Source organism: Podarcis bocagei (assembly GCF_964188305.1).
Source record: "Podarcis bocagei genome assembly, chromosome: 11".
Classification (NCBI taxonomy): domain Eukaryota; kingdom Metazoa; phylum Chordata; class Lepidosauria; order Squamata; family Lacertidae; genus Podarcis; species Podarcis bocagei.
The window spans coordinates 34,946,109-34,958,725 of record NC_138136.1 but is presented as its reverse complement, the minus strand read 5'-3'; the positions used below and the strand labels follow the sequence as shown (position 1 = coordinate 34,958,725).

Below are 12,617 nucleotides of genomic sequence, written 5' to 3'. Positions count from 1 at the left end.
AAATGTCCTAACGAGACTTGACAACAAAGTAAACCGAACAAATACAAATAGCTGGAGGCCATGTGTACATTCTCATACAACCAAAGAACTTCTGAAGTTATATCATTAAAGTTGGAAAGCTATTACATTACCTACATTACCTAAATGCAACAAAGACCGTTAAACAAAGACTCTGGATAGCTTGTGACATAAACTGAAGAACAAGGATGCCATACCAAAGCAGCAGCAGGTAAGCTGGCTTTTTATGCGAGCGTAAAATGTGGAAAAGGTGGTGGTCCAAAAGCATAGATATGGAGCAGCTGGTTTACAGTGCTCTACTGTTGCTATATTCATACTTATGAAATATTGCTATTTAGCTAAAGAATAGTAACTACAAAATAATAATTTTAAATTATATTTCAGCTTACAAATACCTGCCATGGTAAGTCCCCTTCAATGTGACCTAAAACCTTTACTTGCCTATCCAGTGGTAGCCTAGGGGATTCAGAACACATTCCCCAGCCTCCGAGGAGCAATACACCCTGCCCACCTGTCAAATTTGGCCTCTAAGACTGATCCTGATAACGATCTGGTTCCCAGAGTCAAGGAGGCTCCCCACCCCTGATCTATTTCATTATATATTGGGACCTATGTTTCAAAGGACCAGGTGAACACCACAATAGGCTACACAATAGCAACACAATCACTATTATATCATCTCTACTAAGGCATTTAAATTGCCTTGGCTAAAGGCATTGGATTCAAGTGCATTAGAGCAATCATCAATATTCTAAGACCAGCTCTTTGTTTCCTTCTGCCTCTACACAAGAAAGTCACTATCAACTACAAGTTCAATGCTACATTTTTAAAAACACATGGATACATTTTGAAGATATTTAAAATGAGTCATGCCAGCCAGTTCAAACAATACCGAAAACATTTTCAATTTGAGGACATCTATTTGATGACAGAAAATTGATGGTGGGAAATACTCTACTTAGTGCTTTTCACATATTTGTTATATTTGCATAACTTTTGTTATAAAGTGAAGTTTGAAGAATGTTGCTTCTTAGTAAAACTGGCATTAAAGAGACTGAGTATATGTGTAACACTTTGAAAATGCTACAGAAAGGAAATAAAATTTATGTTTTGAAAACTATGAAGCCAAGTTATTCTTCTGGGGAAGGGGAGAGTGAGCGATCACGCTTGGTGTAGCTTGAAAGGAATATGCCAGACACATTTACACTTGGATTTGTTTCATTAATTATTAAACAATGAGCAACAAAACAAACAAGTCAAAGAGTAAACATTGTAAGTCAACCCGACTTATGTTTCACTCTGTGAATGGCCTAATTCCTGGAATAAACATATCAGTTTGAGCAACATAAAATCACACAAAAACTTGATCTGCTCGGGCTTCTTGCAACAGTTCAGAAAAAAGCAACTTCAGAGTGGGTTTACAAGAGAAAAAGTTTATTTGACAGATATACATTTTATATCTGTTTATTTTGTGCTTTTTATTATGAGACATTCTCATTTCACAAAATTGTTTAAACAAAAGAAACCAAACCCATGAATTTTCTAGAATATTGGAGGCCTAATACATGGGTTGATAGCTGCTGTTTCTACAGGAAAAAATTCAGATTATTCTGGAAATCCATTCTTTCATTTCAGCCACAGGGAGTTCCACCTTTCTGTCATCTCAAATTAAACACTGATAATATGGCCAAGAGGAACTAGAAATACAAATGATGAAAGGAACACACTATACATAACTTGTTTGAAACTAAAGAGACTGTGAACCACCGAGACCCTCGGGTATAGGGCGGTATATAAATTCAATTAACAACAACAACAATTTTCTTGAATAACTTTGATCAATATAAGAATACTTACAACTGATTCAGCATCTGGACATTCCCTGTTTAAAAAAAAACAGTAAATTGTTATAATAGCTATGGCTTTTATTTACCAAAATCTCTTTTGGTTTTCTAGTTAACATCTCACCAGATACATAGCTGCTTTAGAACACCTTTAAAATCAGGCTATAGACAGTTATTTAATTTTTCAGGATTCATATATCACTTTTCCATTTTCATAGATCACTTTCCATTTTCCATTTCCATATATATCACTTTTCAGGTAAAAAAAATGCCCAAGGCAACAAAAATAACAACAGCTGCTACAGCAGCAGCTAACGTTAATAAAAGCATACATATATAAGTACACATAAAAAGAAGATAAATTCATACATTGGGATGCTAGAATAACAATGTATTTAGCTGCCTATGAAAAATTAGTGAAGTGGCCAGGAGGATTTCCTGGGGGAAGTAGACACAAGGGCAAAGGTCTTGACAGGAGCTGCCATTGATCACACCTCAGAAAATGGTGGGATGCACAGCCTGTGAAACTACCATAACAAATGAGTCACATCCTCAAAATCCTGGCTCTAGTCAGAAGTTCTGCTGATGATGATTCAGGGTGCTACAGTAATGGGTGAGAGTAATCCAACCCTAAGAAATAACCATGATCCTCCAAAAATTTGATGCAGCTTGTGCCCTAACCTGACCTAGGGAAAAGCACTCCTAGCCACAGTTGCTACCTAGAATCCATAAAGATTCCCAAACTGTGACCCCCACACACACTTAAAAATTGGGGAAGTTGTTTTTTTGGGGGAAGGCTATATAGGAATTTATTGGAGCATTATCTCTTACAGCATTAATAATAAAATTAAAAAAGATAGAAATATTTATGCTTCTATTTTTTAAAAAACCAAACAGTAAACGATTTACTAACAAGTTTGAAACATACTTACACAGATTCTGCATCTTTTCCCTTTCTACTAATTGGTAACACAAAATGCTTTCTTTTTCTAGGCTTTATCCCTGCAAAGCGGACAATGTGTTGTTAGATGGAAATTAAGATTAAATATTAGTTAACAGAATAGGTAATGAGATACACTATTGCAGTAAATAACACGAAATTATGTATCATAATATGTATAAATAATATTAATATATTATTATATTAATAATATAATAATAATATTAATATATTATTATATTATTATTAATATTATTAATATTATTAATAATATGTATAAATATATGATAAATATGTATCATTTTATGTTGCACATAAGAGAACTACCAATACCCACATCTTGTCTTGCCTGGATTGAGTTTTAGTCTTGTCATCCTCAAGTAGTTTATCACTCAAAGTATCTGTTCAATGCTTCCAGAACTTAGTACTATCCCTTTTCATCAGAACCAGCTTAAATGTTATTGGTATATTGTTACAATATGTCATACGTTTTCTCCCCTTTGTTTTATAGCGGTTTCTAAAGTATGGAGGTCAAGAATGAAACCCAGTGCATCCTAGAGGACAAATTCCATTGTGTGAAGCCATCTTTTCAGACTTTTCTCACAAAAAAGAATGGAACTACTTCAAAACATCAACCCCAATCTTTAGCTCTGCCATTAGATCAACAGAAAGCATCCAAGGCTTAGTTTCTACTAATGTGCCAATAATTGGTTTGGGGAGCAAGAAGCAACACCAAAGTATTGAACAGAAGATCTATGGGATATTTGGAAATGGCATGCTTTAGATACAGGGACATTCATATATGAGGACATGTTTATGTATCCATGTAAGTGAAATTTGCCACTCCCTCACTAATAGGATACTGAAAGTTAGCCAACTTCTCTCTAGCATCTGTGATGGGATCACACTGAGCAAGTTCTGACTCTTAATTGAGACAAAACATAAGGCTGCTGATCATTTCCTGTTATATCAGAAATATATTAACTTCATTTCATCTTAATTAGAGCAAACGACTTCACTTCTTACTTTTAAGCCTTATTTTTTTAAACCCTTTCCCCAATGTTCACTAGAAATGATGTAAGAAGTACATTTTGAATGATAAACAATACAAGAAAAACTCACCTTCAACTGCACTGGCTGTATTACACTCTTCAAATTCAATAAGTCCTTTAAACGATGGAAAATCAATGTTATTCTAATGCTGTTTCTTGTTTTAATTTATGGAGAAACATTATGCATCAAGACTAGGGTGGCAAAATTTACTCAATCAATTTGTTTGATCAGTGGCTTCCAAACAAGTCCATAGAATAAAATAATAATGTATGAGAAATAAAAGAGGCAATTGAAATAAAATTTAAAAATATGCAGCATCTAGCACAGTTCATTTCAATTGCTGTTTCTTGGCAATTTTAAAGGTTTTTTGGGGGTGGGGGGGTCAGACTGTAATATAATAAAATACATACATTAGAAGAAAACCCCCAATAAAAATGCAATTTAAAAAAATCATACAGCACTGATGCACTGTTATTGTGTCAATTATATGTTGCAGAAGAGATCTGCAAAAATACCACCAGTCTGGAGGGGCCTTTAGCCTAAGGTTGGAATGAACCCCCATCCTTCTCCCAAGGCTGGAGAAGGGCAGAGTCTCATCCCTAAGACTGCACTAAGCTTTGGCCACAGTGAAGAAACAGTGACAATGATCACTACTTTTCACATGACAGAGGCTTTTTCACCATGATGAATCTATTTTCTCCTAAGAATAGGATTAATGAGAATCCTGGCAGAGACTGGGAAAAGAGTATACACACAGACACAGAGTGCACCAATTTCAAGAAATGAATTAGCTGGTATTAGATGAAGCGCTCCTCCAGATAATTGGGCCCCAAGACACATAGGGCTTTTTAAAACCATCACTAACACCCTGAATTGATCCTGGCAGCCAGTGCAGAGCTTTTAGGATAGGTGTTATGTGATCCCATCTGGATATTGCAGTTAACAACCTGGCAGCTGCATTCTGCATTAATTGCAATTTCTGGACCATTTTCAGGGGCAGTTTCATGTAGAGCTCATAGCAATAATCCAACTGCAAGGTCACTACAACATAGGTTACTGATAGCAAGCTATCTCGGTCCAGGAAAGGTTGTAGCTGTTGAATGAACTAGAGCTGGATACAGTCATACCTCGGGTTACAGACGCTTCGGGTTGCACGATTTCGGGTTGCGCACCACGCTGAACCCAGAAGTACCGAACGCCGAATCACAATCTGCGCGTGTGCAGACGCGGCGCTGCAGGTTGTGAACGTGCTTCCCGCATGCATCACATTCACAACCCGAGCGTCCACTGTATACTGTATGCAGTCCTTTGCTACAGAGGTCACCTGTGCCTCTAATGATAGCTATGGCTCAAATAGATACAAGTTATGTACCTGCTACACTGAGGGTGGGTGGGTGCTACCCTATCCTAAATACTCCACCTCCTCAATTCCTAGACTTCATAACTGCTGATCCATAGTACCTCCATCTTATTGGGATTAAATAATAGTTTATTAACCCTCTTTTAATTCATCACTGCCTCCAAGCATTAGTCTACCATAGCTACAGATGGAATAGACAGTTGGAGCTGGGCGTCTTCCTGCTCACTAAATCCTGTTTCTTCTTCAGCATCTGACACCTCCTCCTTGCAGTCTGTTCCCTCTTCTCCCTCTGACCACTCACTGTCATCCCACCACCAATCCCCTGGCTCTAAGCCAGCGGTTCTCAACCAGAGGGTCCCCAGATGTTGTTGGACTACAACTCCCATCATCCCTGAGCTCTGGCCTTGCTAGCTAGGGGTGATGGGAGTTGTGGTCCAACAACATCTGGGGACCCACAGGTTGAGAAAGGCTGCTCTAAGCCTTACTTCCTTGGGGGTTCCCCAACTGGTGCCCCCACCCACTCCTCTGAATCCAGCCAGTCCACAACAGCGGCCTAAAAGAGGCTTCCTGCCACTGATCTAGTTATACTGGTCAGCAGGAAGCCAAAAGAAGTTACATGATCTTCAACATATGGTATTATGTAATAAGAAATATACATATAAATGCAAATCATATCTTCCATTACCATATAAGGCATATAGTATCAGGAGTCTGATGATTGTGCTGTTAACACAATTATTTAATAAGGCTAAACAAACATAGCTGACACCACTTTGACAAATTCAGCTGAACTGGAAACTACATTGATGAAGTAATAGTAGTAAATATAGTATTACCAGTACATCCAATTCTATTTTGATCTTTTGCATGCTAGACAAATAGTTACCAGTGATGCACTTCATCTCTCAAGAGAGATTAATGCGACAGTAAAACAAAAAAACGAGAAAACCCAGTCATGTCACAGTGTCACCTGCCACCTAATTAATCTGTGAAGTGGCACTAATGGCCTTGAAAACAGTTAAATGCTTTGTCAACCAGTTAGAGAAAAGTGTCATGATCGGTCAACTAGTGTATATTCTGCAGAAATGGATAAGCCAAGCTTGATGAAGACAGCAGCTACACACTCATGGGTCTGAAGGAACTTTTAAAAAGGGGGGGGGAAGGAATGAAGTGGAAAATACTGTATGTTGGCTATTTAAATAGGAAAGGAGGAAAAAAGGATGTGTGTTGAAAATTCTTGCTTTGTAAGAGATATGCATTCTCAAATATTGCTTTGTAAGAGATATGCATTCTCAAAATATTTTAGTAGCTTTACAATGGAAATTACAACAAAAAAGAGAGTATCTTAGGAACATATTTTGTGGAGCATAAAGGAATGCTAACCAACTTAAATTGCAACAAATTGGTTTTTACATATTGCAAAAATGTTACATTGAATAATAAAAAGTAGCCTCTATTTAAAAGTGACATAAGCTTAAAAAGCTACTTGTAGTTGCAAATATAACTGCCGACAATATGCTTGGTTTTAGATGAAAACAAAAGGGTTTTTCCCCTCTGGCATTAAATCATGCATGAAAGGAGGACAATTTTTTAAAAAACTGCATATGCCTCACATGCTGCTTCAAAATGGCAAAGCTTTGCGTGTCTGGCTCAGTGCCAGTTGACAGCTCAGCTGGATATCAATGCACATTCTGACCCCCCTTGCAGCGTGTCACTTCTGAATTGTTTCCGCAGTAGAAAGTTTATTCAACCTCTTTCTCAAATGCAGTGGACCGACCATCATTCTGCTATTTAATCATAGCAGAACAGGTTATTTTTCTGACAGCACTAAAGCCAGAGAGCAATTCCTAATGAACAGCTTGATACAAGTGGAATTTCGACTGTTTTAGCCTCAATTAATTCTGCTGTCAAAACAAATGATTGCTCTTAGTACTTAGATGTTAAGCTGGATCACAAAGGTCAATTTTGTATGTACAAACACACAAGCAATCTTTTCCTTGCTAACATCTGATGCCATTTCATATTTAGCACCAACAAATTTTCAAATTGAAAATGAGAGATATATAAACTGCCAGTCAATAATATTCTCCAACAGTAGCTTTTTCTGACTGATAAATAAAAACCAAACCACTCTCTAGATAACTCTGTGGCTATATTTAGACTTGGAAAGACAAGATGCATTTTTATCTCTTCCACATCATTACAACAAAACAAAGTCACTAAACATGTTAATCAAAAAATCTAGCATGTGAAAAGAAATGCAATACATATTGTTTACAAATATTTACTATGATTGGCAACTGGCCTTAACTGCAGAGATACTAAAGAATCAAAGCAGCCCAATTACTTAGGGGTTTCCCCTTTAGAACAACAATAGGCCAGTAGCACCTGTGTCACTGAAGGTAAATACATGTCAAATTCACAAAATTCCATTTCATATTCTTTACACCTGAAAGGTTCTATCAAGACAAGTCCAGTGACAATGAATTTTAATAATTTAACACAATGCCAAGTTATATTCCCTGGGTTACAGAGAGTCAGTGATCACAATACAATCAGCACACTCAAACAATATCCATGACATTAATTCATGGTACTAAAATGAAAATTAAGAAACCAAAGACAAAAAAAGGAAACACAATAAAGATAAATCTCAAAACATTTTTATGAGCTACAAAGTATGACATGTCAGACCTAGATATATATTTGTAGGATTTTAACCTGCTGGGAAAGGTTAGTTTTATGGTTATTAATTATTGTCCTAACAAAAATTCACCAAGAAGCTATGTTAAATGGGAAGACCATGTATCAGATTATTTGACCATATACCACTATGATCATACCTAGATTACAATTCAGCTAGTCATGACCCAATCACATTGCAACAGAACAGTTCAATCATGACTAATGTAAATCCAATTACTGACTTTCATCACACAACTAACTTTAACCAGAGTGGATCCAGATCAATTTCCCCATGAAATAAAGAACTAGTGCTGGAGCTCTGTCTTGTCTGTGATCAGTGAAGAAAACAAGATGCATTAGATCTTGTTGTTCTAACAATATATGAACAAGAAAATGAAACAATGAGGTTCAGGACAATTTTGAATATTATGGGTTGTATCCAAAGTTGTCCATATGCATACGTAATGTAATTCCATTCACAGAATGGGAATTCACATTACTCTTTGCAGTCCCTTGCACACCCTCAAAATCTGCTTTAAGGTTGGAGGACCCTCTGGAGCAGGTTTTTTTAAAATGCAGGGAGGGCAAGAGAAAGTTAAAGGCCAGTGGCATGAGTAGAAGTCCACTCACACAATGCAGAATGAAAATAATGGTTCTGTATAACTTGGGCCTTAACAAAAAAAATAATGTTAGGCTGTACTGCGTGTCTTTTAAAACTCACAAATGTACTGGATGTTTTAGTATACGACATTATGCCATTGTTACCCAGAAGGATAAGATTCAAAATATACAAATCTTGTGTATGTTCCCTACTTTCGATTCCTTCAAGCAAACAATCTAAGGGTTCATCCTGTTAAAGTCCAAGCTGTATCTTAGTACAGTGGACGCTTGGGTTGCGAACGTGATCCGTGCGGGAGGCATGTTCGCAACCCGCAGCGTTCGCAACCTGCAGCGCCACGTCTGCTCGCGCACGGATCGCGATTCGGCGCTTCTGAGCATGTGCAAAGCGCAACTTAGTGCTTCTGCGCAAGCACCAAAACCCCAAAGTAACCTGTTCTGGTACTGAATGTTCCGGCGTATTAGGCAACTGGGCGTATAAGATGACCCCCCCAACTTTTGCTGTTATATTATAGAGTTTGGCCTCCACCGCCCTCCCCTGTGGGGATGCCCAGCTCTTTGGAGCCCTGGCCGAAGCTGCACACCACCTCCTGCGGCAGGCTCTTCATGGCACCCGCGAGCTGAGCGAAGCCCCACGCGGCCACAGCGGAGGCCAGATCCAGCTCCCATGATGGCGGCAGCAGGCGTGTGGGCGAGTGCCGCGCTTAGAAGGACTTTCCGCGGTGAGGAGAGAGCAGCAGCCAATGAACACGCACTGTGCCGGTACGGAAGAGGCAGGGCCTTCCACTGCGTCACAGGAGGCTGCGTCCCCTTTTGTGGGAAGGAGGAGGAGCGACGGCAGAAGGGGTGCCTCTGCTCACTGGCTCCCTCTCCTCCTTCCAAACAGGTGGCTCTGCGTATACCCAGCGTATAAGATGACCCCCAACTTTTGGGGTGGTTTTCCTGGGTTAAAAAGTCGTCTTATATGCTGGAACATACGGTACTTCTGGGTTCAGCGCAGTGCGCAACCTGAACACATGCAACCTGAAGTGTCTGTAACCCGAGGTATGACTGTTGTCTTGTATACCCATTTTTTATCTCTTCCACACTTCTGATAATTTCCGTAGAAGTGTTAACCAGTTGAACTACCAGAACAGTCTAACCTTCCCAGCACTTTAGAATGTGTTTTACATACATGCATAAGAGCAAATGCAGACCAGTTCAGGGTTCTTGTACCTTTAAGAGTTGTGTACAAGTGAGGAACCATAACAGGTTTCACCTCCTTGAATATTAGCTTGGGCAGGCCATGGGTTTTGTAAATCATTTATGTATACTACTAGATCACAACTTTTAACTACACACTGCCAGGGAATTAAAAAAGAAATAGTAAAACTGATTTCTTCCAACTCTATCAACCTGAGATTCTCTCCTTTTCCTATTTACACTACTCATCTGCTCAGTCAAATAATGCCCTATTGTAACTTCAGTCTGCCAAAATAAAAAAGCAATACCTGTTTTTAAAAACTGAAGCAGCACTGCAGAAAGTTGCACAAGCAATTCATCTATAAAGCACAGAAAACTAGAGACTACACCATTTCTGTCCTTTAATATACACTGTGGGCATATCTATGTTCAAGCAAAATATGGAAGCTGAGAAGGCAAAGTGTTTTCAAGTATTACCCTTAAAGTAAGGGAGAACTAATTGGGTCTGGTATAGGTGCCAATGTGGTCTGTAAATTCCTGGCTGGAATTTCTACAGGGGTTGTAAAAATTAATTGTAATGTATTTGTTTTGCATTCATTTAAGCTCTGATTAAGTTGTCAAAGCTGAACTTTTTTTGCATTTTATTGTAATTCAACATCAACTTTGCTGTGTGCATGCACTTATGTATGGTGTCTACTTTGAATACAATGATGTTTAATTAAAATGAGGATTAGCTAACATTCTCTTGGCCCTCCTAACTTTCCTGATCGGCAGCATACACTCCAGTTGGACTTCTAACATGGTGCTTTTAAACAACTCTCAAGTATCTGAATGATTTTACTTTTTTGACTTTGCCTTTCAAATTCCTTTTTACAAATCCCTTCATTTTGGGCAAGTTTCTTGTTATGAAATCAAATGTGACCGTGTTGAATTTTCTTAGCAATCATTCATTTACATGTATATTTAATAGCACTGTGGTCACTGCTCCCAACTGACTTAACAACACATATCTGATGTCAGGTCATGGATACTGCTAAAGATTAAGTCCAAGGTCACTGCCCCTCTGGTCAGTTCCATGACCAACCACTTTAAGATACAGTAATTTGGGGTATCTAGAATTTTACCTCTTTGGAACATATATGTAGTCAGTCTACATCAGGGTAGTTGAAATCAGCCATTTCTACAACATTTCATCTTTTGGATTTTATGTGCATTTAATGATCCCGGCAAAAATAAAAATAAAAAAAGGTTTCTATTTTTAGAATGAGGACAGCTGGAAGTTGATTTACAACCCTATACATGTTTATTCAGAAGTAAGCCTCACTCCCAAGGTACATGGGTACAAAACTGCAGCCCTTGAAGTCTTGTCTCTACTGGGATTTTCCAATACTACATCAAATAAGATGATGCTAAGTAATATATGCACATTAGTCATGGAAATTAATGCCTTGGAAACATGTAACTGATCTGCAGAACATCAGAATGCTAGCCTAGAAACAAATGTGACAAGGTTTAAAAATATTGTGCAACAAGTGCAGAACAATTATGGTAAACTTGGCAGCTCTTTGCAGAACACAGCTATTAATTTTTATGGACTATTTTAAGCATAACACAATTAGGCAATAAAAATACAGCTGAAGACAGGAAAGAATATGATTGGAGAATCAATAATTTAATCTGTTTGAATGTCACATGGAAGGAATTTAACCTTTGTTTGACTGGAAATAAAAGATTTCAAAACTATTTTTATATTGTAAGAATGTAAGAAGAGCCTGCTGAATGAGGCCAATGGCCAACTAGATGCCCATAGGAAGTCTGCAAGCAGGACTTGAGCAAAACAGAATTCTTCCCTTCTTCCATTGTCAGCGACTGTAGCAATGACTTGTAGCAATTGATAACCTCATCCTGGATGAATTTGTCTAATCCTCTTAGACATCCTTAAAGCCATCCAAGTTGATGACCATTAGTACTTATTGTGGGAGCAGGTGTCAGAGTTTAACTATGCACCAACTGAAGAAGTACTTTATTCAGTTACTGGATGTCCACAAGTTCTAGGTTTATGAGACGGCGCGGAATCTCTGAACACTTTCCCTACACCATATATACCTTTATGATGTCTCCTCTTACTCACTTTATCTCTAAACCAAAAAGCACCCAAAACTATAACCTTGCTTTATAGGGGAGTTGCTCTATCCCCTTGATAATTTTGGTTAACCTTTTCCAGTTCCACAATATCCATTTTGAAGTGCGGTGACCAGAACTATACACTGTAATCAAAGTATATTTGCACCCTAGATTTCTATGGCATTATCATATTGCCTGTTTTATTTTCAATTCCTTTCCTAATGATACCCAGCATGGAATTCACCTTTTCACAGTTGTTGTCCCCCCCCCCCCCACACATTTTTTTTTTACTTTGAACTGGCATTATCCAAAGGAAAAAGAATCATGATAGTGAACTAAATATCTGCATTCATTACTTCCAGTAAATTACAGTTATATATGCATAGTATCAATTAGATGGAGGTGTGTGTGTGTGTGCATTGAACACTGGAAGATAATATCAAGCAATCTTTTATTTTAAAAAATACCAAATCAATTATTTTGTATCTCTTACCAGGTCGCTCTTTGCCTGTGCCTTTCGACTCAGCAAATTTTTGTATCAAACTTTCAACTGTTGTGTTTGCCATGTTATTTATAAATTCTTCATGTACCTTTGAGAAAAAGAACACTAGTAAATATAACTTTGTGGGCTACAGCAATTTGCACACAAACGGATTGCTCAATTATTACACTTCCCATCTTGCTCTTATAACTAAAAAGTGTCAGGCTGGGACTCAAAAAACCATGAAACTAGTTCTGTAAGCCTTAGGATTGTTTTCCTCAAACATTCCCTATGGTGACTGGCAAACTGCTT

The 12,617-nt window shown here is 38.0% G+C and overlaps 1 protein-coding gene across 1 annotated transcript in view; it reads right to left on the bottom strand.

Moving 5' to 3' along the window:
• The window catches only part of FCHO2 (FCH and mu domain containing endocytic adaptor 2), a 64,044-nt gene that overhangs the window by 22,267 nt on the left and 29,160 nt on the right, over positions 1-12,617 (bottom strand). Inside the window, exons 8-11 of the mRNA XM_081212486.1 lie at positions 12,318-12,414; positions 3,925-3,969; positions 2,795-2,864; positions 1,876-1,900 (exon numbers count right to left, since the gene is read on the bottom strand). Coding sequence (XP_081068612.1) covers positions 1,876-1,900; positions 2,795-2,864; positions 3,925-3,969; positions 12,318-12,414 — 237 coding nt within the window. The remainder of the gene's footprint in view (positions 1-1,875; positions 1,901-2,794; positions 2,865-3,924; positions 3,970-12,317; positions 12,415-12,617) is intronic.